This window comes from Podarcis liolepis (assembly GCF_965112155.1).
Source record: "Podarcis liolepis genome assembly, chromosome: 3".
In the NCBI taxonomy this organism is placed as follows: Eukaryota; Metazoa; Chordata; class Lepidosauria; order Squamata; family Lacertidae; genus Podarcis; species Podarcis liolepis.
Genome location: NC_139557.1, coordinates 40,689,514 through 40,715,643, shown reverse-complemented (window position 1 = coordinate 40,715,643; position 26,130 = coordinate 40,689,514). Strand labels below are relative to the sequence as shown.

General features: G+C 42.2%; 1 protein-coding gene across 11 annotated transcripts in view; it reads left to right on the top strand.

Annotated features, from left to right (window-relative positions):
* FILIP1 (filamin A interacting protein 1) overlaps window positions 1-24,148 on the top strand; it is a 79,900-nt gene extending 55,752 nt beyond the window's left edge. For 6 of the 11 annotated variants that reach the window (XM_083497350.1, XM_083497349.1, XM_083497351.1 and 3 more), the window contains 3 exons: window positions 9,311-12,116; window positions 13,501-13,558; window positions 21,653-24,148. In XM_083497350.1, coding sequence (XP_083353476.1) covers window positions 9,311-12,116; window positions 13,501-13,558; window positions 21,653-21,693 — 2,905 coding nt within the window. In that variant the 3' untranslated portion in view covers window positions 21,694-24,148. Of the gene's footprint in view, window positions 1-9,310; window positions 12,117-13,500; window positions 13,725-21,652 lie in introns of all 11 variants that reach the window. The other 5 variants (XM_083497345.1, XM_083497341.1, XM_083497346.1 and 2 more) reach the window with 1 other exon arrangement.
* The last annotated feature ends 1,982 nt before the right edge of the window (window positions 24,149-26,130 follow it).

Genomic DNA, 26,130 nt, shown 5'->3' with positions numbered 1-26,130 from the left:
CTCATTTAATTAATGCAGACCATAAGGCACAATGCAACATACGGCATTTATGATACCAAGGTAGTTTTATGGAGAGGGTGGATCTAAAACACCTGGCTTCAGTCAAACACAGTTGAAAAGATCTTATCAAGATCACAGCCACACTATACATTTGAAGTACAGTGGTGCCTCGCAAGACGAAAAGAATTCGTTCCGCGAGTCTTTTCGTCTTGCGATGTTTTTCGTCTTGCGAAGCCCGGTCTGTCGCAACTGCGCCTCTTCAAGCGGCTTTTAAAAAAAAGCGCAAGACGTTTTCGTCTTGCGAAGCAAGCCCACAGGGAAATTTGTCTAGCGAAGCAACGCAAAACTGGAAAAGCCTTTCGTCTAGCGAGTTTTTCGTCTTGCGAGGCATTCGTCTTGCGGGGCACCACTGTATTCGGATGCTACTTCAACAGCCATGGTTTCCCTCAAAGAATTATGGAAACTGTAGTTTGTTAAGGGTGCTGAGAGTTAGCAGAACTGGGAATTACAAAACCACTTTTTAGCGCTCAGTCGGAGCAAACAGCAATCTTCCAGATTGACATTTGCTCTAGTTTAGCATTGAAGAATGGGTTATCCCTGGGAAAGGAGTGGGTCAAGGGGAAAACTGCTTGGACTCACTCTTTTTTAGTCATGGGACAAGTGGAAGTGGGGACAAGCCCTAAGTGTTGCAGTAGTAAGTCCTTGGGGTTTGGCCAACCAAGTCTGCACTTTTGAGCAGCATGAAATATACAGCTTAGGGGGATAAATAGGTGTTTGGTTGCTACTGATCTAGTTCTTAATTATTTAATTATTGTTTATACAGTAATTCGTGATTTGTTTTACTACTGCAATCTGCTTAGCGTTCTCACAGGAAGGTAGGGGGAAAATAAAGAATCAAATCTGTCAAGAAAAATACCTCTGGGGGAAATTAAACTGATAACTCACTCAGTAGACCACAGGACTCTTGATCTCGAGGTTGTGGGTTTGAGTCCCATGTTGGGCAAAAGATTCCTGCATTGCAGGGAGTTGGACTAGATGACCCTTGTGGTCCCTTCCAACTCTACGGTTCTATGATTCTGTGAAGTTTTTGCTAGCATGAAGATGCATTGATGGGGGGGAAGCGCTGACCTGATTCGTCTTCTAAACTGCAGCTGTTATAAATAAGGGTGTGTGGAAAAGTTTGATTTCAGATGATGCTACCAAACTTCCAGAAAGGTAGCACACCCACCTTCAGCCTAGCTTGGGGAAAATGCATATCAGCATGTCTTTCTTCACTGGTCATGTGAATATACACCAAATGACATTTAATTCAATGACAGTGTAACCCAGATTTAGCTGCCGTAGGATGACCCCCTGGAGACTCATAAAGTGGCTGTTTCTATATAAATCAGGACTTGTTTGTAGAGTGATGCTGTTAGTCCAACAACAATCTCATACCCTCAAGCATTATGTCACAGCTGTCTCTTAAATACACAACAATTGCAGACTGGATTTTCAGTGTTGTTTTTTAAAATTGCAACCCAGTTTTTTTTTCTGAGTTACAAGCAGACTTTGGGCATGTAAATTCCTAAGTTAACCTAGTGTCTATTTAGGAGATGTATAGCAACTATAATAAACAGTCTCTAGAAGAGAGCATACCCTTCCTGTAATTTTTAGGTGGAGGGGGTCATTTCAGCTTCCATTGTCCTTTGTGCTGCATTTAGGATGGGAATCATAATGGATAAATAATGGTTTTACTTTACTTTCATGCTGTGTGATTTCAGCTCCTTAGGCTGATTCTGAAAGGATTGCAATTGCAGCTTGAACACATGTTTGAATGGAACTGGCTGGAGTTCAATTAGTTTGGAAGAGGGGGGATTGGGGGGGAGGATGAGAATACACTTCTATTGTACCTACCTTCCCCCCTACTTCCCCCCAAGCCTTTCTCTAGCCACTGTTTTCCTTTGCTTTCTGAAGTAGTGAGGCTCCACCCCCCCCCTCACTGCCCAAAGTTAAATCTGCACAATAATGAACCATATAAGGGAGGGATGACATCATCAGTGAGTGGTCCCAAGCTGTTTTGCACAACATTCACCTTTCATTGTTCTGATGACATGGCTGGAATGTGATGGCTAATTCCCTGTAGAGCAGGGGCTAAGCAGGGCCTGCAGACTAGCAAACTCTTGCAAAGAGAGGCAGGGAGGGGGAATCGAAAGTGCTCCTCATTAGGAGAAGGTAAGAAAACCACACTCTGCTGTTTTGTTTGTTTGCTTCTTGTGTATGCACATTTTTCAGTACTTGCGCTAATGGATTTGCTTGGCAAGAAGACTCTGCTAAGAGCCTGTTGCATGTAACAGGGAAGTACAGACATGTGCTTCGTTACAGCGGCAAATTAACTGCAGCTTTTAAAACTAGAACAGCTCGGATCTCCCTGTTGACTGACTTGGGGAGGGAAAGCTCTACCTTGCATCAAAACACAGCCTGACTTTCAAGGTATGGCATGTTCTGACCTTGTAAATAGAGAGATGCTATGAAACTCAATCTTTCCTTGGAGTTACTTTGTGGTTCGGTTTTCATTTCATTGTGCAGAAGACAAGTTCTGAAGGGAAGGATAACCTAGACCAATTACAGCCTTGGCAGAGCTTTAAATCTTTTGCTTCACATTGGCATAGATCTTTTTTTGTTGAACTCTGTACTGATAATTGCTTATTATGTAACCAAGACATTGAATTGTTTGGTCCTATAAGCATTCTGTGTTGTGAGTACTCTTTAGGTTGTAATCCTGTGTTTACTTACCTCGGATTAGGGCCCACTGAGCTCAGTGGGTCTTACTTCTGAGTAGGCTTGTGCTGTTAATGTGATTGCTACAAAACAGTGTGTTGGGAAAGCCATCAGGGCATTTGAAACAAGTGAGATATCCCACTGCTCTAAAACAGGGGAGATTTGTCTTGCACTGTATTCAACAAAAGCAGTTGGTGTTCATGCTGGATTAATCTTTAACTACTTTGTAAAATGATTTTCTAGTTTCAGTGAACTGGAATTGTTTATTTCTTTGGCATAATTTTTAATAGGGCAAATCCCAAGGCATGTTCTGAAAGCACGTGGTGGCAGCCACCTTAAAAAGGTCAATAGCCTGGATAAGAGTCCACCTTGGAACCTCATTATTGCATCTTGAGTTTATTAATGGAAGAAAGGTGACATATAAGTAAAGGTAAAGGGACCCCTGACCGTTAAGTCCAGTCGTGGCCGACTCTGGGGTTACAGCGCTCATCTCGCTTTACTGGCTGAAGGAGCCGGTGTACAGCTTCCGGGTCATGTGGCCAGCATGACTAAGCCACTTCTGGCGAATCAGAGCAGCGCACGGAAACGCTGTTCACCTTCCCACCAGAGTGGTACCTATTTATCTACTTGCATTTTGACATGCTTTTTAACTCCTAGGTGGGCAGGAGCTGGGACCAAACAACAGCAGCTCATCCTGTCACGGGGATTCAAAACGCCGACCTTCCAATCAGCAAGCCCTAGGCTCTGTGGTTTAGACTTTAACAAACAAGGTTATTTTCAATGCTACCTTCTTTATCTGACCAGTCAAAAAACCTGAGTGGTGAATTGGGCAGATCATGCTTGCTTACCTAGCGTGTGTGTGTGTGTGTGTATATATAGACACACACGTATGCACACACACATGTGATAGAGGTAGCATGTCGTACGTCACAGGATGTCACATAAGCCATCTTAATCTTTACAGCAACTACATAAGTTAGAGCAATACAATTATTTCCATGTTATAGATTACTGGGGGCTCAAGTTGAGGGCTAGCCTAAAACAGCATGCCTTAGCCTTGTTTTTGGGCTACAACTTCCATCAGCCCCAGCTAGAATAGCCAATGGCCAGAGAGGATGGCAGCTGAAGTTTATCATTATCTGGAGGGCCACAGGTTTCCCACCACTGCCATTTCTCATACTTATGTGCATTTCATTTACTTGCTGTGCAGTCTCAAACATGTCTCCTCAAAGGTCTCATGCATGTTAGAATGTGCATTTTTCTTTGTATGGCTGCAGTCTATCCACACCAGGCTGCTTTCAGCTGGATGCGCAGCTCTGTCCACATTATGGTACAGATAGTCATGCAAACATTATCTTATTTAAAGTGTGACAATGGCTGGATCGGAGCACCTGAGTTCCCCCCTACATATGGTGTCAGAAATAAACTTGTTCACATAGTCATGTGTGCAGATCATGCAAGCCCTTGTTTTCTTGTGGAGCCCTCATCCCAGATTGTGGTTTTTCAGGGAATCCACACTATCCTTGCGTGGGGAGAAGAAATGTACACCTTTGTAAAAACACAATGTGGGCCTGAACCTTTTCATAGATTATAAGCATATGAGCAAGGATTGTGAATTCCTATTTACAGTCGACTGCTTAAAAGCTCTTGAAGTAACAGATGATGTTGATGATGCACAGCTACTAAATATGATAGCTTTTGCACAGAAACAAGAGGCAACTAGGACACAACCAGGGTTTGTTGTGCATTTCACAATAAGCTGTTGAAATATATTTACATTCAGCAAGACAGCCCTTAAGAGCAAATGCTGGATAGCTCCCTGAGGAAGTTTACTAACTTTAAGGCTGGCAGAGTTGAGGGCCATCATGTTTTTCTTAAATGGAGAACTCTTCCATATGGGACAAGGTGAGGGCTGCATTATCACTCTGAAAGTTGTTGGAGGCTGTATTCCAGTAGTGAGCGGGCTAGATCCACCACAACCCCTCACAACAGATTCCCAAGAGGAAACTCTACTCAGTATTGTTTCATTTTCTCTATTGACTTTTTGGGAAAAGAAAAGAGAGAGAAAAGTTTTTAAATTAAATAATTAATTGATTGATAAGACTGCTATTCAATAGAACAGCCTTGTCTGGGGGGGGGGAGCCAAAAAGAACTCTGTAATCCCAACAGAAGAATGCAAATAATGCCAAACCACAGCTGTATTGCAAGCTATGCCACATTGCTATTCAGTGCCTCCATCTTCAAAATCCAACTGCAGCCCCCAAACTTGCAGGCATTCAGTTGCAAAAATGCATGGATGACTTTTTGCATAACTGCAGGAAATCCAATCTCTCTTTGCACAGACACTTTCCCCTCTGCTTTCATCTCCTTGTAGCAGATAATTGCAGAGGAAAGAGCTGCAATTGTACACTTTTCACAACATCAGAGCCCTTTCTCCTCTCAGCTGTTCATTGGGGAGCAGCTGTTGCTGAGGAGGGGACCCAGAGGGTGGGTGCTTGTGCAGCTAGGAGTTCCTTACTTCATTGTAAGAAAATACATACAATCCAGAAGTAGATTATTTTGGGTTTTGCACGCTTAGCCTCCATGAAAATGTTTTCCATGTCTGAAAATTCATAGTAACTGTCAGGGAACTGCCATCGGAGCTAGAGGTGGAGGGAAGGCTCCAAAGGGATGCAGGAGAGGGTCCCAGTAGGGAGAGAGGCAGCCCATCTGCTGGGGAAGGAAATCAGCACAACACCAGTGGAGAAGGGGGGCAGATGGGGGAATCGGTGAGGAAGCTCCAAGACTCTTCGCCGGAGACCAGCGGAGAGAGTACGGGTACTCCGCTGCCCACACCCTCCCTGCGCAGAAGACTTCCGCACAGGGAGAGTAGGAGGAGACTTGGCGTCAAACAACTTTTATGCTGGAAGAAATTCAAGAAACGCCCACTGACGGATTCTGCCAGTGACTGAGACAGTCACGATGCTGGAGGCTGTTCAGTCAGAAAGGGTTAACCAGGTAGCCTAGCCAGTAGTGGCGGCAACTTACGCACGAGCAACCCCTAAACCCATTACAGTAACCTTTGTGTAATTCTTAATAAGGGGACCGGCTGAACAGTTTCCTCAGTGATTCTTTAGGCAATAGTTTTACACATGCTTTAGATATGTGTCAATTATTATTATTTTTAAATCCATGACTGCTTGGTTTGTAGGTTGTAAAAGCAGAGTTATAAAAACATCTTATTACTTTCTGGAAATTTCTTTAAATATTTCTGGTAAGAGGAAACATGAAAATATTATGTGAACTTGAACTTTAAATAGCTTTATAGAGAAGTATTTGCTTCTACTCTAAAGAGTAGTAAAATTGGCTGTTTAAGGAGAAAACTGCATTGAATCTGGAATGTTCTACCCACTGATGGCAGTTGATACAAGCGGAACAGTAATAATAGCACTGATTCTGCTCTCTTCCTGCAATAATATAGGTTTATACTAGTGAAAATATTGCTCTACGTTTGGGTTCTCCTTTTCAGAACCCTTATTCTTGACCAACTCAAAGCATGGTAAAAGGAACTCAGATCTCTAGAGAAATATCGATCTACAGTTCATTTCAGAGAAGCGATAAACTCTGGGCTAATCTGGAAATTTCTGAATATTCCAAATTAAGTGTGATTCTTTTGGTTTTTTATATTCTTCTAATTAAATGACAAGGTCTGGCTAGTTGAGACTTTGAGCTTGAGATAACCTCTGAGTGTTAGAATTCCAGAAGCAAGGAACACTTTGATCAAGCCAGGCTTACAAATATTTTAGTCTGAACCAGTAGTTGCTAGTAGGGTGGTGTTTGTCACCGGCCTTCTGAACACTGAGCATCCCTGGTGGTTCTTGAGAAAGGTTGCATTTAGCATGGGGCAGGTGTGATGGCAGGAGTGCCAGATTTGCTTCACCACTGAGTTGCACCGCACTCTCTCTGTCTCAGGAACTAGCAGTGATGCTCAGTGTTTAGAAGGCAAGTGAGCAACGCTACACTCCCTGCCCCACTCCACTAACTGGTGCTGATCTCAGCTTAATACCTTCAGTGAAGGAGAGCATTCTACCTCCCTAGACAGTCTTTGCCACTGTCACAAGGTCACAATATGACCAAGGCACAAATAACTGGCCTATGTGGATTTGATACACTGACTTCTACTTTAAGCTATGCTCTCAGCCATTGAACAGCATTAGCAAGCCAATGCAACATTATCCTGGGCCAGAGATACCTGATGTGCCAATGCTGCATGTGAAATTGAAGACATCCTCCATGAATTTGCCTAACCCTCTTAAAACCCCATTTAAGGTTGTTACTAATGGCACTTATTCTGCTTCTTCAAAATAATGATGTGCTTCCTGAACCTACTGCCAATCAACCCCATAGCATGTCTCTTGAGTCTCAGGTAGGAGAACAGATTGTGACAAACTACCTCAGGGAAGATGGGAGCAGGGCAAGGTGACAGAGTCTGTTTCTTAACCTCGGTCACTCCATGTCTATTAACAACTGAGAATTCAGAAATTCTCAAAATGTGGCAGCATATAATATAAATATGCAGCAAGAACTATCAATATTGGGGTTCCCGTGACAGTTTACTGGGCATAAATTAAAGCTGGGGCACAATGGAAACGAAAACTATATTTTTATGAACAAACACTCAATGGAAGATAAAGCTTGATAGTTTCACTATTAAACAAGATTTTTTAAAAATTCCCAGCAAGAGAGCTGCTTCTATGAAATCTTATTTCATCCCAGAATGGCTATCTGCTTTTACTCTGCCTGTAAAACACCCCAGCCCCTTTGTAAGCCCCCCCTTCCCCTGAGGAAATTAATCAGGTTTATCCTTCCTGATAAACCCCTTTGCACCACAAGCTGCTTCCGTTGCCATGCCCTTTTCTGCTGGTTAAACCGTCAAATTATCCCTTTACCATCCTCACTCTCTCCTGATTGGCCATTTCTCCTCCCTGCCATGATTGGCTAAGGGTCGCCAGGAGGGATAACCCAATGGTTTGTCAGCTGCACAAGCATCTCTAAATGTGTTCAAGGATGGGGAACATCCATGAGATGGCCCTTCAGATGATGTTGGACTCAGGCTCCCATCAGCCCCAGCCTACATGACCAGTAGTAGTGACAGATAATGGGAGTTGTAGTCCAGCAATCCCATTCCTGTTCTAATCATGCTTACTTTTATAAATCTCTGTGATGTTCCCTCTTAGCACACACTCTCTGAAGCTCCATGTTCTTGAGCCTTTCCAGGGAAACTGTTCCAAGCTTTTGACCATTGTAGTTTCTTTTCTGTGCCTTTTCCAGCTCTACAGCATTCTGTTTGGGTAACCAGAATTGCACACAGTATTCTAAATCTGGGCACAGATTTGTATAATGGGATTATACTTTCTCTGTTTCTTACAGCTGGGGGGCAGGGGGCAGGATGAGCTAAGCCTCTGTCCACTGTTCCTACTATGCTCATCAATGTGGAAAGAACATTTGGGGACTGAAATTCATTCTGTTGTAGTGAGCAAATATGACTTATAGATGAAGTTTGGGCAACTGGCATATTAGAATTTTTTTATTTTAAAAAATTATTTAGTAAAGTATATTTGAATTGATACACTGCAATAGTAAGAGTGAGATAATAATTTGTATTCTTTGGGTTTGAAGTTACTGATCCACATTAGTGTCTGAACTGGAACTAAGCCAGAGTTTTCACTTATATATACACACAACTGCCTGCTAATGAACATGAACTCTAACCAAACCCAGTTTTTTTGTAGTTTAAGCCTTGGCTTTCAATACATAGAAGACCAGGCATCAGATGTGTAGTCATGTAATCATTGGTACAAGATGTCTCTAAAGAGGCAGAGAGGCATAGAAAATATTTCAACTTTACAGTGATGGAAAAGGGTAAATGTAAACCTTTGGTCTGATCCATAAGAGATTTTATGTTCTAATGTTACCCAAGCTTTGGATAACATTAGAACAGAAGAGGATCCTGGTTGGACTAGACCAATGACTTACATATAGTACAGATAGATGCCATCTATAGGGAAGGTAGTACATGTTTCAATGACAGTATGTACATTAGTTGAGAATTTTCTGGTGAAAAAAATCTGGTGGCTGGGGAAAGAGAGGATCAAAAGGAGAATTTCCTTCCTGCCCTTTCTTGTTAAAAGTTGTGCAACATTATGTACAACAGCTCCCAAGGAATGTACTTTTAAAAGAACCCTTAATGTACTCACCCCTTAAAGGAATAGCATGCTGCACATTTGGGTAATTTTGGGTGTACTCATATGTACAAGCACCTAGAGAAGGGATGGGGAACTTGTAGGGATGGGGAACCTATAGCCATCCAATTGTTGCTTGACTCCAACTCCCATCATCTCTGACCATTGGCCATGCTGCCTGGTGCTGATGGGAGTTGGAATCCAGCAACATCTGAAGCCCTACGTGTACCCCCCCTTGCTTAGAGATATGCATAGTTTAGGTAGTAGGAATTATTATTGTGTTCTTTTTAAAAGAAGCTTATAACACTGTGTGTTTCCCCCTTCCTCAGACTAAAGAAGCTTCTTGAACAGGAAAAGATCTACCAAGCCCGAAAGGAAAAAGAGCATGCAAAAAGGCTCAACAAGCTAAGAGAAGAATTGGTCAAACTCAAGTCATTTGCACTCATGCTTGTGGATGAAAGACAGATGCACATTGAACAACTGGATCAGCAAACCCAGAAAATACAAGATCTAACTCAAAAACTAAGGGAAGAAGAAGAGAAACTTAAGATTCTGGGTACCAAAGGAAAAGAGGATGGGCAGAAGCTAATGAAGCTAGAGGCAGAACTTGAACACAAGACATCCTCCTTTTCCCAAGAGCATGAGGAGATGACTGCCAAACTGGCTAGCCAAGAGTCGCACAATAAACAGCTCAGGCTGAAACTGGCTGGTTTAACCCGGAGAATTGAGGAGCTGGAAGAAACCAACAAAAACCTTCAGAAGACTGAAGAAGAGCTCCGGGAACTGAGAGACAAAATAGCCAAAGGGGAATGCGGGAACTCCAGCTTGATGGCTGAGGTGGAAAACCTCCGCAAGCGGGTGCTTGAGATGGAAGGCAAAGACGAGGAGATCACAAAGACTGAATCTCAGTGTAAGGAGCTTAAAAAGAAACTACAAGAAGAGGAGCATCACAGCAAAGAACTGAGGCTTGAGGTGGAGAAACTGCAGAAGAGAATGTCTGAACTGGAAAGGTTGGAGGAGGCTTTCAACAAAAGCAAATCCGAATGCACTCACCTGCGTTTGAACCTGGAGAAAGAAAAGAACTTAACCAAAGACTTGATCAACGAGTTGGAAGTGGTGAAGACGCGAGTGAAGGATCTTGAGTCTTCAGAGAGTAAGTTGGAGAAAGCTGAATTAAACTTGAAAGATGACCTGACAAAGCTGAAGTCTTTTACTGTCATGCTGGTTGATGAGAGAAAGAACATGGTGGATAAGATAAAGCAGGAAGAGAGAAAAGTTGAAAGCTTGAATAAGAACTTCAAGGTGGAGCAAGGCAAAGTTATGGAAGTGACTGAGAAACTAATAGATGAGAGCAAAAAACTGTTGAAGTTGAAATCTGAAATGGAGGAGAAAGTATCCAGCTTGACAAAGGAAAGGGATGAGTTAATTGGCAAGCTGAAGAGCGAGGAAGAAAAGTCCGCTGAGCTGAACTGCAAAGTGGATCTGCTGAAGAAAAGGATTGATGGCATAGAGGAGGTAGAAAGGGAAATAGCCAGAGGCCGCGTTAAAAAAGGGACTGGGCTTTCTGGACAAGAGGACAACAAAATTAAAGAGCTAACAGTTGAAATTGAAAGACTGAAGAAGCGTCTCAAGCAATTGGAAGTTGTTGAAGGAGACTTGATGAAGACGGAGGATGAATATGATCAGCTGGAGCAAAAATTTAGGACTGAGCAGGATAAAGCTAACTGTCTTTCTCAGCAGCTGGAAGAAATGAAGCTCCAGATTGCAAAAAACAAAGCAATAGAGAAGGGAGAGGCAGTGACTCAGGAGGCAGAGCTGAGGCAAAGGTTTCGACTGGAAGAGGCGAAAAGCAGAGACTTAAAAGCAGAAGTGCAGGCTCTCAAAGAGAAAATTCATGAGCTGATGAACAAAGAAGACCAGCTTTCTCAGCTCCAAGTGGATTACTCAGTCCTTCAGCAAAGGTTTCTGGAAGAAGAAAATAAGAACAAAGCCATGGGCCAGGAGGTGCTGAATCTGACGAAAGAGCTTGAGCTGTCTAAACGCTACAGCCGTGCCCTGAGACCCAGTATGAATGGGAGAAGGATGGTAGATGTGCCTGTTACATCCACCGGAGTACAAACTGATGCAGTAAACAGCGAAACAGCAGAAGAGGAGACACCCGCTGTGTTCATAAGGAAATCCTTCCAGGAGGAGAACCACATTATGAGCAATCTTCGACAGGTTGGGCTCAAAAAGCCCAGCGAGAGGTCATCTGTGCTTGACAGATATCCTCCCGCGGCAAATGACCTTACCATGAGAAAATCCTGGATCCCATGGATGAAAAAAAGAGAAAATGGCTCTCAGGTGACTCCAGAAAAAGGAGCCAGAATACAAACCAGTCCAGAGCGTCCTGGGGAGGTTGTCCTTTCTCCGAAGCAAGGGCAGCCTCTCCACATTCGGGTAACTCCAGATCACGAGAACAGCACAGCTACTCTGGAGATTACTAGTCCAACAGCTGAAGATTTCTTCTCCAGCACCACCGTTATCCCAACCTTGGGGAATCAGAAACCACGGATTACCATCATTCCCTCTCCTAACGTCATGTCCCAAAAAGGAAAAGGGGGTGAGAGCCCAGCAGGCCCAGAGCGAGCCATGTCTCCAGTAACTATAACTACTTTCTCCAGAGAGAAATCTTCCGAGAGCCCAAAGTCTCCATTCATGGAAAGACCCGTATCACCAATTCAGATAATGACAGTGTCTACCTCGGCAGCACCTGCAGACATTACCATGTCTCCAGAATCGCAGGACATGACCATGGGGAGGGCTGTGTTTAGAGTGACGCCGGAAAAACAAACTGTCCCAACTCCCGTCCGAAAGTACAATGCCAACACGAACATTATAACGACTGAGGACAACAAAATTCACATCCACTTAGGGTCTCAGTTTAAACGCTCACCTGGCACTTCTCAAGAAGGAGCAAGCCCTGTGATAACGGTCAGGCCTATGAATGTAGCAGCAGAGAAGGAGGTGATGACTGGGACTGTCCTCCGTTCCCCCAGGAATAACATATCCTCAAGGCCTGGAGCAAGCAAAGTGACAAGTACCATCACTATAACTCCAGTTACTACGTCATCCACACGAGGAACACAATCCATGGTAAGCAATAGGGAATCTTGTGGAATATGTTTGCATGCAATATGGTAGGGGGAAATATGATTTTTGAGAGTTGGGCTTGGATCTGAGAGATCTGGGCTCATCCTCAACTTGGCTTAGGAATTTGGTGGCCTGACTCAAGATGACATGGAAAACCGCTGTTGCTTTTTTTAATGAATGGCTGCAGCAAATCTTGACGTCACTCTCCTCCTTCACTTCCTCTTTCTCATGCCAGAGGGAGAGATTAGAAGTACCTTTGTTGAGTGTTTTGGCCAGGGTTGGAGAATCTTTCTCCTCCCTAAGGGCCAAATTCCCTTTGGGAAAAGTCATGGGGGCACAAGCTCCCAAAGAATGGGGTGGGGAAAGGGATGTCTTAGGGCAGGCATCCCCAAACTCAGCCCTCCGGCTGTTTTGGGACTACAATTCTCATCATCCCTGATCACTGGTCCTGTTAGCTAGGGATGATGGGAGTTGTAGTCCCAAAACAGCTGGAGGGCTGAATTTGGGGATACCTGCCTTAGGGGAAGCACTGTGGGGCTATATAAAAAGAACTGATGGGCCAGAGATTTCCTATGCTTGTTTTTTAGGGCATAGCACTTAGCATATATCCCTTTAAAACTCTAATCTTCACACACACACACACACACACACACACGCACACACACACTGTTGCCTATTCTGAGACTCCTTGGGAAACATCTGGGAGAGGAGGAGCCATAGAAAGGGTGGATGGCAGGGACCTTCAGTCCTGGCAACTGCTCTGTAGGGGCAAGGGTTGCTGAGTTGTATGCCATTTCCTTGAATAAAGAGTTAACACTCTGGCAACTTACTCTGCTTCTTCATGCTGATGTGCATCTGACTCCAGCCCTGACAGTGGGTGGTGAGTCCACATGTTTCTTCCTGTCCTTCGAGCACTGAAATACTAGGAGGATTATAAAAAGACTGGGGCAAATTTTTACTTTATAAGAAAGAAAACAGTTGAAAACGCTTGTAGGTTTGAGTTGAAATGTTTGGCAATGGAAAATTAAGGAGCTGATTTGCATATAAGAAGGTGATTGCTAAAAGATTGATATAGGGTAAAAAAGTGGATATAGGTATGCGAAGAAATTGGTAATGGTGTGTGGAAGTCTGTCAGGGAGGGAAGGAAGTTGATGCTTTATTTAAGCAATGCTTTAAGTTATGGATTTTAATTTTTTTTATATGTAATGAAATATAGAAAACTTAATAAAAATTATATTTATTTTTTTAAAAAGAGATACTAGGAGGATTACTGTTCTCTCCTTTTCCTCACAGAAGGCATCTCAGATGACACCGGGGGCACAAACAGGAAACTTGACCAAAATCTGTCTTTATTCCACTGCTATGTTTTTTCTTCCTTGTCTTGCAGACGGGACAGGATGGGTTATCCCAGAGACCTACACCCACCCGAATCCCTGTATCTAAAGGTATGAAAGCCGGGAAGCCAGTAGTGACAGCCCCAGGATCAGGAAATCAGACCAAATTCGAGCCTCGAGCCGAGACTCAGTCTATGAAAATAGAACTGAAGAAGTCTTCAGCCAGTAGCTCTGCCTCCCTTGGTGGGGGGAAGGGCTGAGGGCAGTGGCTAAGGGGGTATGTTCTGCAGGTTTTACTGCTACCATGGAAATAAGCCCCCTGTCCTGTTTAGTTGTTAGTGTTTGCACATACTAATTAAGTCTGCTGAAGCTGTCACTTATACTAATGCATGCATGTCTTACCTATTGACTGTAATAATCCCTTCTTCCTTTCCTCTCTGCTGAGTAAAAAAAGAAACCCCCCTTTCTTTTAAAAAAATGGTCTAGTTCAGCAAGTTCTAAAATGGGGCTGCTGTTTAGATTTACCTCTTTCAAGCAGCTGACCTTGTCCCCCTTATTTTGCTGCACATGATCATTTTAGTCAGTAGTTTGCCAGTAAAGTTGAGCACTTTACTGCTGCTGCTTTTCAAAGCCACATCTATCTAGTTCGAACTGTTCTGAGATAGCAACAGGCAACATACACGTTCCCCATTTAAATACAACAGGTATCATTCCTGCACTGCAGGAAGGGTTAGGAGTGTATTTTAGGTGTAGATCATTAGGGTTTTTGATCTTGCAGATCTTTTTATTCCCAAACTCAGGTTGGACCTAACTGAAGGCTCAACAAACTCAATTAAATCATTCTTGTTCATGCCAATGGTTAAAATCTGCAGCAAGTGAACAACCTTATATTTATGCCATCTACCTTTTGATCTGGGATGGTCCTAATGAAAGCATGTTGGCAGGAGCGAGAGAGAGGTCCTGCTGGCAGACTTTAGTTAGAAAGAGAGATAATATCTAAAACAATGAATATGTTGGTGCCTCAAGATCACACCTGTATTTATCTTGTCAACACCTGGACTTAGGAACATCTGGCCAAACTGTGTGTCTTCTGCCTGCATTGGAGTGCTTTGCTTTTATTTCTGAAAGCATGCTTTGAGAGTGGAATTTCGTGTGAATATGACTGGCTGCCATTATAACTGTGTTTGTCTATTAGAATCCCAACTGTTTATGAACATTTCTGTTGAAGGAAGTAAACAGCTACAACCAAAACCTTTAACCTCTGGCAGAGGTGACTTGACATCCAAAATCTTCTGCCAAGCTGCACTTTTCCCTTTCTTTTCTTCCTTTTTGTTTTGTAACGATCTAGTTGAATGACCTGCGGAAATTCAGCAACAAATTCCTCAATGGCTCCATTCTGGAGGAAAGGGGGGAAGTATGCACAGTACCAAAAAGGACCTCTGTGCAACCAGTGACAATAAGAAGGGTGAAGTGCTTAAAGCAGAGTGAATGGATTTGTCCATTAGGAGACGAAACTGAACTGCAGAGAGATTGTGTAGTTTAAAAGTAGTCTGAGGTAGAAGTCTATAAAAGGAAGACTGCCATCAATGGCTGTAAGTAAAATATGAATGCCTGAGTTTGGGAATTAAATATACCTTGGTCTGCTAAGAGCCACAAGTATTGATTTTTTTAAACAACAACAACAACTCTAGTGCAAGGACAGTGCAAGGCTCTCCTCTCCAGATGTTGGTGAACTCCCCACTCCCCAACCAGCATGGGAGAATAGGCCAAGGTTATGGCAGTTGTAGTCTGACAACATCTGGAAGGCTGCAGGTCCCTCATCCCTTTCTAGTGGAACAGAATTTTCTTCTTCTTCACTAGTGTGTTTATGGGCTGCCGTGTTTTGCTGGCATTTCAGATTCCAGGTGGGCAGCTGGATTAGTTTGTTGCAGCCCCGAGGCACCTTTATCTATGGCGGACGCTTTCATGGGGCCAGGCAGACACTACTTCATCAAATTGTGCTCTGACCTACAAAAAGCGTATGCCACAATAAATGTTTGGGTGGTGGTTTTTTTTGGTCTTTGAGGTGCCACAGATCTTCACTGACATTTTGGTTTACTCGTCTAGCCTTTACCTACATCAATAGCAAATGCCCGTTATGAGAAGGAGTGAGGGATGTGAGGCTTGTATATTACAATGACACAACTTGTCCTAGCCAGCACCAACCAAGTGCCAAGCTTGGAGGGGGTTTTCTCTCTATTTTCTCTGCCTTCCCTCCTCACGGGTGCACACAATAGCTGACTTAACAATGCTTTCCACTTTCCCCTTCTGTGGTAAGGCTGTGGCAGAGCCAGCTGCTTTTCTGTCTCTCCAGCCAGGAGCAGAGAGAATGCTGCTTTATGCCAGAATTTTCTGCTTTATGCCAGAATGACAAAGTGTGTACAAATGATTAATGCAATTCTTCCTCCTCCTCCTCCTCAAAAAAAAAAGGGGGGGGGAATAACTCACTTCTACCTCCATCTTCCCCTCTCCTCCCACCTTCATGTTTGTTTCTGGGTCAGAAAAAAGTGTGACAGAGTGAAAAAATCCAGGAACGGGCTTTTACCTACATCAGCAGCAAAATGCCCCTTATTAGAACGAGTCAGGTATATGTGGCTTGTACATTACAGTGACACATCCGGTCCCAGCCAGTGTCAAGCTCAAGCAAAGCTTTTCTTTATCCATAGGAGTGAATGGCAGCCATTCACTTGCATGGGAAATAGGAAGGAAGTGCATTCAGGTGGTGACTAAACCCTGCTCCGTACACCCAGTCATTTGAAAAGTTTCTATCCGTGTCTCCGCTCCTAGGATCTGTTTCTGGCTTGCACGTTGACACAGTGTGGGAGCTGACTTTTCATGAAGCAAGAGCAGGGAGCTTGTGGCCCACAAGATGTTGTTGGACTCCCCATCAGCCCCAACTAGCATGGCCAGAGGTCGAGGTGATGGGAGTTGTAGTCCAATAATATCTGGCAGTTTGCAGGTTCCCCATCCCTGTTAGAGAAAGAGTGGTGCTGATTAGAAAGGACCAGATCGTGCCAGGCTGAGAAGCCTGAACACTATTTTCCCATGATTTTGCTTCTTAACCACCTATATTCACTGCTCCTGCACAGCCTATGGTGGTGCTGTGCAAATAGGAGAAAGCTATTCTCCTGCTTTGAGGAGGGAAGATTGCATGATTTCATGTAGAGAAAAGCCTGCCCACATAAGGAGGAGGAAACTGAGCATGCAGTCACTAAATATTTCACTGGGTGCCAAAACAATGCATATTATTTCTGCTTTCAGGATTACATAAACTGGTACGTGTGTGCAAGAGCCATCTGAGCAAAATCAGACTGCTTTAAATGGAAATTTGGTCACCGGACACTGTCCATTGATGCAATTAAACTTCTTGCTGCTTCTGCAGTAGCCTAGATCATTTTTGTAGCTATTGCTGTTACTTCAGTACTCTTAGTGCCTTATATTAACTTGAGGCTTGATGGACTAAATACATTGCTCATCCGCTGAGGTACTCTTTTGAGATTATCAAAGTTTGGGGTCATTTTGATTACAATGTAAGGATATCACACTTTCATTGTAAACTAACACGCTCCTGTGTTTTAACTGGCTTGTAGCACAGGCTACTACAGTAAGGGTTATTTTAAAAAGACCTCTTACATGCTTTTTATTGCTTATCTGCTGCTGATGTTCCTGGGTTTGATTGGAGCTGTCATTTGCTGGCAGCTGGGTCTTCTTTTGGGGCTTATTTTCATTGGGAATAATGTTCTTTCTTTCCCAGATCAGTGTGAGTCCCTTAATCTTGACTGATCTTTAAGAGGAGCTTGAGCAAATAGTTTGCACTTGTAAAAGTTGACTTCATTTTAAAATCATCTTATTATTTTATCAATGTTCAGTTTTGGGGATACATAAAATTTCCAAATGAGTAGTAGTCAACAATTTACAAAGCCAAACAGCAGTTCATTTGGATTTCATTTCGCCTGTTTACAGGAAGGGTGGAGGGAGATATGCTCTACAAAGGTTCTAGTCAGATAAGGATTTTAGTTAAACAAACTGAGTGGTAGCCAAAATATTATGCATTTTGTCACAGGGCCCTACAAAGATATCGCCTTTTGCACGCAGTAATCTCAGTTGTAAAGAGAACTAATTTAAAATTATAATTTAATCACTAGGATTTAATGATACTTAAGCCTTATGCAAACTGTTCAGTATGAGACTTATTGTGTGTGATCTCAAGGCTATTACTTATTATAATTGGATACTGAACGATTGTGTGCTATTGTATCTGTTATAAAAGAGCAAATACGGGTGTAAATTGTAGGTTCCTTTTTTCAAAACACTCAGTAATGGCAACCTGGTAAATAACCTTCATGATTTTTGATGGCTATTTCCAAACATGCTAGGGACCAATTGCTGTTTAAGTTCAATTAGAGTAGTGCCATCTAGTGATAGTATTCTAGAATAGCTCACTCTTTTAAAGACCATGATTGGTTTGTTTATTTATTTCTGTTGTTGCTGTGATTTAAGTTTTGGCTTGTGCACATAGGTAGCTTATTTTTTAAAAAATAAGTAAATAAGAAGAAGTATAGCCAGGGTAGGATTGGGGATTATATGCAAGCCAAAAATGGCTGCAAATTTAGACATTTGCAAATTAGTTTAATAAGTTCTCAAAATTAAACTAGGAGAAACAATGAACAGAATGGGGACTATCAATGCATCCCTGTAATTTGATTCCTTGAGTATTTCAGGTTATAGAGCCTTTGTTCAGTGGAATATTTAGCATCAAATGTAGCTACCTGAAAAGGAGAAATATTCAGATACATGTGTCTGGTTTTATGAAGCTTCTTGATTTTGATCTAAAGAACCAAAACTCTGCATGTTTATTCGGAAGTCTCCTCTGTTTAACGGGGCTTACTTTCCTAGTACTTAAGGATCAGAATCTGTCGTGCCTATTCAAATATCCGTACCCTGTGGCTATATTTGGTACTAAATAGTTTTTTCTGTAGAAGGCTTGTAGAACTTGAAATTAGTTTTTGGCTTATTCACTGTTTTGAAGCAGTCAATTTCCATCATCCCTTTTATAGTCATCTTTGCATCCAACAAAATATCTCCCTTCTTATGGAGAGAGACCTACACTAGAATGCACAGATGACTTAATATATTCGAATTAGCTTTTTAAAAAAGTTATATAGAAGAAAATTTGCCATATAGAGAACTAAACCCCCTCCCCCAATTGAAACTGTATATAGCATCATGTTAAAGCTAATTATCTTGTAGAAAGACACAAGTTGGAAAACCTTAAATTTGCTGTTACCAACTTCAGTTTGGAACTGCAGAAAGGACCAAACTCTCAGTCCCTGCTCAGTTTTTAAAAAGAAAACTATATGGGTTGGAACCAGATGGACAATGCAGTTTTCATTACTCAGAAATAAGTACCACTGAATTTAAGGGAGCTTATGACCAGGTAAGTGGATACAAGATTGCACCCAATATTACCGTATTTTTCGCCCCATAGGACGCACCGGCTCATAGGACGCACCTAGTTTTTTGGGGGGGGGGGAAATAAAGGGGAATTTTTTTTATTTCCGCCCCAGATGCGCTGTGCTAAGCCCGAAGCTTGGGGCGTGCGGAGCTCAGTGCGCCCCAAGCTTCTGGGTGCTGGCAAGGGCTCCGCTAGCCGTGGGAGAGCCGCGTGTCTCTCCCAGGGCTAGTGGAGCGCTGCACTAATCCCAAAGCTTGGGGCGTGCGGAGCTCAGCGCGCCCCAAGCTTCTGGGTACAGGCAAGCTCTCCGCTAGCCCTGGGAGAGCTGGGTCTCCCACGGCTAGCGGATAGCTTCCTGAAGCCTGGATTCGCCCCATAGAACGCACACACATTTCCCCTTCATTTTTGGAGGGGGAAAAGTGTGTCTTATAGGGCGAAAAATACGGTAGTTCTCATTTATTTCAATGGGACTTCATGTTGGTCACAGCTAATCTTTCATGTTAAATATCAGTAGGACCTAAGTGTAATTAAAAGAAATGTTATGATATAGGGATAGTACACTTCCAACTAAAGATATGTAAATAAGTGCTGGAAGTATTTGAAGCAGAGGTTTGTTTGCTTTTTAATAATAATAATAATAATAATAAACTTGATTTATACCCCGCCCTCCCCAGGGCGGCTAACAACCAATAATAAAAATGAGTTGAATGAATACAACTTAAAAACAAGATTAAAATACAGCATTAAAACATTATCTTTTAAAAAGATAAGTGAGGAGGTCTCGAAGTGGAAGCATACTGGGAAAAGAGAATGCATATGATAATTTTTTAAAAATAACTACTTTTAGATACAAGACTGTTTCTTTTCCTAAGGAAAAGGAAGTGTTTCCTTTTTATGCAACTCCCACTACAAGTAATATTAGCCTGCTGGTGGCAAAAGATGATTTCTGAAGCTCAAGAGTGGATGGCAGTTATTGGCATTTTTGAGCATCACAATAAATAATTTCGAAGAAAATCGATGTGTTAATGGATTGGACTCTGCTTTCAAGATGTCCACAACAGAAAGTGTTTTCACTTTAATGTGAGAAAGGGGGCTTTATATCTGTGATGTAAATAAGATCTGAAATTGTATGAATTTCTGAATTAAAAATTATTTTAAAAGCTAAAGATATGATCCCATCCTCTCTAGGTGTGGTGCCTAAATATGGAGGATCCCAGTTAAGTCTCAGTAGAGATGTTTCCTACTCCCATTTCCTATGTGGTAAAACTGGTACGAGGGACCATTGGAAGGATGGGAGGTTTGTCCTTTGCCCAATACAATTTACATGTGACCATGAGGAACTTATGCTGAGTAAAGGGAACAGATGGCTGGGGATATGGGAACCTTCAGTTCATATTAATTGGCTCCCTCACTGGTTGAGTGCACAGATGGTGGAGAGAGGAGGGAGAGCTGTACAGTGCTCTGCAGAGATACTCTTGAGAATGAGTGGGCTGGATTATGCTCCTTCCATTTACATATGACAAGCAGCTTTGTTGTAAATAAAAATATGCCCTTTTCCCTTATGGGGTATCCAAGAGCCCATATAGAGTCCTTACATAGGTTCCCTATTGGTAGGAGAGAATAACAGAGGCCAACCAGAGAATATTGAGAAGCAAAGCAGCTAGTAAGCCTGATCTTTGTTGATCTGTTGCAACAGGGTGCTCCCCTCACACGCAGGAGAGGAAGAGGACCCCCCCCAAAATGCCGTGCAAGGGCTTATAAAGACTTTGAAATTCCCATTCTCTAGATCAAGCCCACCCCCAGAAACATTATGCATTCATCACAGAAATGGTGTAACCTAAGACCACCCCTCAGATACATCCCAGAAAAGGCGGTCTGAAACAGAACATTTGCATGTTGTTTTTCTCCTGTCCCAGTTTATCTCCTGTCTGGCTAGTTACTTGATTGGATTGCCTGGGGAGCCTGGCCATTCTTTTGTAGTGGTAAAATACTTATTTCCTGGGCCAGGTCACAGGCTCGCACCTTATTCATATCTTAAATGTGTCCTTAAGACAGGATTTGTGAGGAAAGAGACAATGGGGAGACTTTTCCAGTTTGACATTGCAGAGAAACATTTGCTCAGTTTAGGAATCAAAATGGTTCCAGGTTGGCTTTCCTGTGCTGATCTATGTACTTGTGGTTATGAACATTGCCATATATCTAAGACCATAAAATTCCTATTACAGCCTCATACCCAGCAGTGTGCAGGAATTCTAAGAAACCAATGAAATCAGTGTGGCTTTGAAATTAGTGGTTGAAAGCCATGCAGTTTTGAAAGGTTCAGTCCCGTCATCTTGATTCAAAATGGCGTCCAGTTGAATCCAAACGTAGGTGAAAACCTGTTCCTTGATCTCAAGGAACATCGTGCAAAATTTGTTTGCGATATCTTAAGAGGCATCCGACAGCATGGCAAGCAAACAGCTTTCCAAAATGTATTTTAGATGGGGATAGAGTGCCCTCAGTTATGCTGCTAATTCTAATCTCTTCTTTGGCCATCTTGATATGAGTAGTTCTGTTCTGTCTTTCTTGTTTGAAGTGGCACTTTGAAGTTTCTGTAATCAACAGCTAAGCTGTTGATGGGATTAAAGATTTAACAGTGTGGGTCCTCATAGACCTTTCATGTATTCTCATGGTAACAGCCTATGCTTTGCTATGTTTCTTTTCCCCTTTAGAGAGCATCATCATCCATCAGTTACGCATGAACTCAAGATGAGATGCCATGCAAGCTCCATCCTATATACTTGCACTTCTCCTCCACATCACTTGGTTGGATCACTGCTGAAGCGCCACCTCATTCAATCTTCCCTGCTACTGATTGCTTGTGGAAGTATTTTATTCCTTCCATCAGAATCTGGCTTTTTGTGTGTGCAGATCCATTAAAAAATGTTTGACCTTTGGAAATTAGGTGGAAAGAGAACGTCTTCTGTGCCAATTTTACTCTTTAATTTTGCAAAGCCTTTGAATCATGTGTGCTTTTTGTTTGGTGTTTCCTACGTAATTTATTTTTATAATACAATTTGTAATGAAAGACATTTTGTGGTTGTTTTTTGTTTTTTTGCCAAATCTGACTTTGGTGGTCTGCGGCACATTTGGTAGTAGAATACACTGTCAAAGATTTCAGAGTGCCGGTTTGTATATTTTTTATTGGAGTTTATAAAGATGTTGACTTGACCTCAATAATGGCACCTTTTAGAAAACTTTGCCACGTTTCCTAGCCATAATGTGACTGTGAGATTAAGTGCCCTAAAGACTGCTCTGTGGGATAGTATTATAGTAATTTTTTGTTTTTGTTTTTGCACTGTGCTGTGGTTTTAATACAAAACTGAACACGAACAAACCAAAGCCTTGAAACAGTATTAGACTGAAGAATTGTTTTAAAATGTTGTACGCTGATTTCTATTATGCCATGCTCATATACTGTGTGTTTTTACATATGTCTGTACCAAAAAGGTTCATTTTTAATTACACTGTAACAAATAAATTTTCACAAGTGTGCAACAGTAATATGGTGTTCCAATTCTAACCCTAGTGTTAGAAAAGGGTGCTAATGCTGAAACTTACTGATCATTCACATTGGTTTTTATGCTTGTTTCCTTGTGAACCAAACACTGATCCGGTTAATCCTGTGCACCCAAAGCCTTTTAATTTCACTGCGCTCAAGCACACCTAACTCTGCATTGTATCAGGCTGCAATCATTTACCAACTGCTTCACCAGTTGAATCACAAGTTTGCAGCACACAATTTGGGAGCATAAAACCTAGCCTTGTTTGACTGTGCTCCTCTATACCTCAATACTATATTCTAGATGGAACACAAAATTAGTACAGTTTTTCTGAGTCAACAACACTGGTGAAACATTGTGGGAATTGCATGGAGATCCTGTGATATCTGCATATATATATTTTAATGATCCATTTTTAAACATGCCTTTCCACCGAGATATAAACCCTACATTATTAAACTACTTCTAAAAATAGTTCTGGTTTCAAATTGTTCCCATATCTGCAGACTTTCTATGATGCTGTATAATAAATGTGAAATTGTATATAGCTGCAATAAGGAGTGTGTTGATAGAAAGAATATTTGAACAGATGGGTATCAATACTAATTTGCACCTGTACTGTTCAGAACACCGAAGACATGTGATTTAGGGGCTTCTAGACAGAACAGCTTGGGTAGTGTAAGGCACGTTGAATTGGTGCATGTGGTACTCACAAACAGCTAGGGGGGTATTCCTCCATTGTGTGCTAATCAGTGCTACTCCAGATGCACTAGCAAGGTGAGGGCAGTTGGTATAATTCATATTTAGCAACCATTACCCCTCTTGTGCTTTTGGTACCAGCCAGCATGGAGAGCTAGACACTGTGTTAACAAGGGAGAGAGGGTGTAAGCAAAAGGGGAGGGAAAGATTTTGATAAAAGCAGTAGCGAATGAGGGTAAAGAAAGGTTACCTGTTGACATCAAGGGATAGAAGCTGTGACGACATGAGGGGGGAAAGGAAGTAGGAGGAAGTTTGTGGTGAAGAAGGACTTTTGTTCATTTATAAAATGCAGGGAACGGGAAAGGAGCTCACCACGATGAACAAAAAGTTCCAGACATGGAGAAATGGTATGAGGGCAGACACTGAGGTGTACTGTACGTTAGATCATACAAAGAGATGGAATTGAATTGCGGTACATGTACGTTGCCAGGATATTTCTGCAAAGTACCCAACAGGTAATATTTAAGCAGCAGGAAACCCAGGTTTACCAGCAAGTGTACATTTGTAAAGGAGCTGCAGCCAATCATGATTGGCTGCTTGAGTGTAGCTGTGTGACAATATGATTCACACTTCACATTCTTAGGTGTACATCTAAAATGTTTTTAGATATATAATATGTGAAGTCAGTGGCCCTGTAGTTAACGTCTGTGAAAGTAAATGCCAATGAAACGAGGAAGACTTAGTTCCCCCTAAAGAAAAAGGACAAGCTAGGAGGAAGACAACAGGCAAGTTTGTTGTAGAATTCAACTTTCTAGTGAGATAAATAATCCAACCTGCCTGCCTTGAAATTCCTACTTCAGGTTCCAGGTAGACTTCAGAAGTGTTTGGATTTGTATATAACGAGTTGTTTGTAATTTTCTGTTCCTTTGAAAATCATAAACATTAAAAACAATCTCTTTGCGTGTACACTTTGTTTTCCAGTAATCTTTTGATGCTGAGGCAATAACTGCTATTCTTGTCCACACATTCAGTTGCTTTGGATTTTTATTAATGATTTCTTCTTCTTGTCCCACAATATTTTCCTGAAAAGATAACAAAGCACAAATATTCTAACAGCAGTGTGTTTGCACCTGGAGCCAATGAGCTAGTGCCATTCCCTGAACTATAATGCTGAGGGAGGATGTGGACTGAGCTGTATATCCCAACTTAGCTCATGGACAGCGGCTATACTGTGCTGGTCTTTCTCCCCATAGTATGCCTTAAGGCACCTGTGCCCTAAGATGCTGATAAGGGTCACTTTAACAAGGACACGTGCATGCCTATTTCATCACCAAGATGAGCGTTTTTTTCTTCAGGCTGTGCGAGTTGTTAGTGAAACAGATTCCTATCTGGTTATTATTTGGTGACGAGGACCAGCATCTTACAGCGAGCGAGGCTTGGAGTTATCTATCACGTCTCGCGTTGGAAACAGCCCTAATTTTATACGGTATGATGCAAGATAGTTGAAGACTCTAATCAGATGTAGAAGGCCAGTGTAACTTTCCATCCTTTCAAAAAAGCTGGTGTTATGGCTTTACTGATTTCCAATAAAGTGCCTCTGAATCCACTTTAGAAATAAGATACAAAGGAAATTGAGGAGGAATGCTTTCCTTGCCTGCATCAGTTAAACTACATGTGCTTCACCTGTAGTGGGGGAGATGAAAATAGACAAAGCAGACTTGGGGTGGGGAGCACCTTTGTTCTTTCTCTCTGCAAAATTCAGCATGATAGAAAAGCAAACTCACTGTAACACAGTAAATTAAGAGAAGAGGACAGAAATTAGAATGAGAGTGGGGTTGGGGTGGCCTATGGGACTCTAGCTCCCCTCAGCCCCAGCCAGGAAGGCCAATGGTCAGGAGTAATGGAAGTTGTAATCCAACAATATCTGAATGCCATAGGTTTCCCACCCCTGAATTAGAGAGAGGAGTTAGAGGGAATGGACGCGGTTGAAAAAGAAAGACTGGTGGTCAAGACAGAGGAAGTAGATAGGTCTGTTGAGTCACTAGTTCGAGTAGAAACATTTCCTGTTCTTTATTGAATGGCTGCATATTAACAAATTGATTCATTTGGAGTTGTGTCTAAATGGTTGTTTTATGTACCGGATATATTCTGGTGTGAGATAATCCTAGAGTAATATATTTCAATCTACAAACACAGTCAAGCATAAAGGGAGGTTTCTCAAATGTTGAGTGGTTTGCTGGGAAAGGCTGCTCTTCATCACATTATTTTATCTGCCATTAAGATGTATCGGCAGCATTGATTAAAAAAGAACTGTATTACAGTATGTTCTGCACCAATTCATGCTTCATAACCAAGACTAATCCAGCCTTCCATAGGAGCCATAAATCTGTCCTGACAAATTTTGCCTAACTTCAGTTCATCCCAAAGTGATAAGCATAGGATCACAGAACTGCAGTCTTGGAAGGGACCCTGCAATGCCAGAATATGCAGTTGGGGAAACCCAACCAGATGTGCGGAGTATAAATAAGATGGGGATCGAAGCTACAACCTTGGCATTATCAGCACCACACTCTAACCAACTGAGCTATCCAGGCTAAAACACCAGGTTCTTCATACATTTCTACATCTGTGGAGTGTATACCGTCTGATAGCTTGTTTTGCATCATCAGCCCTATGTTTCCAAGATCTTACAAGTCAATTGTTTCTACAATCAGGTCCTTTTCTATGACCGCCCCAACGCTATGTTTGGAAGGGCCATTCACTCCCCTCTTTTATGGGGTTTTGCCATGCCTTTCTGTTTATGCAGCTGTTTTGTTTTATCCCGTGGCTTTTTGAAATCTGCTACACTGATCTCCGCTCGCCAAAAGTTAGTGAAATTTAAAAGGTGACAGCTACCGGCTAGCGACAAGATGATTGACAAGATGGCTTCGCCACACTCACTATTCCCT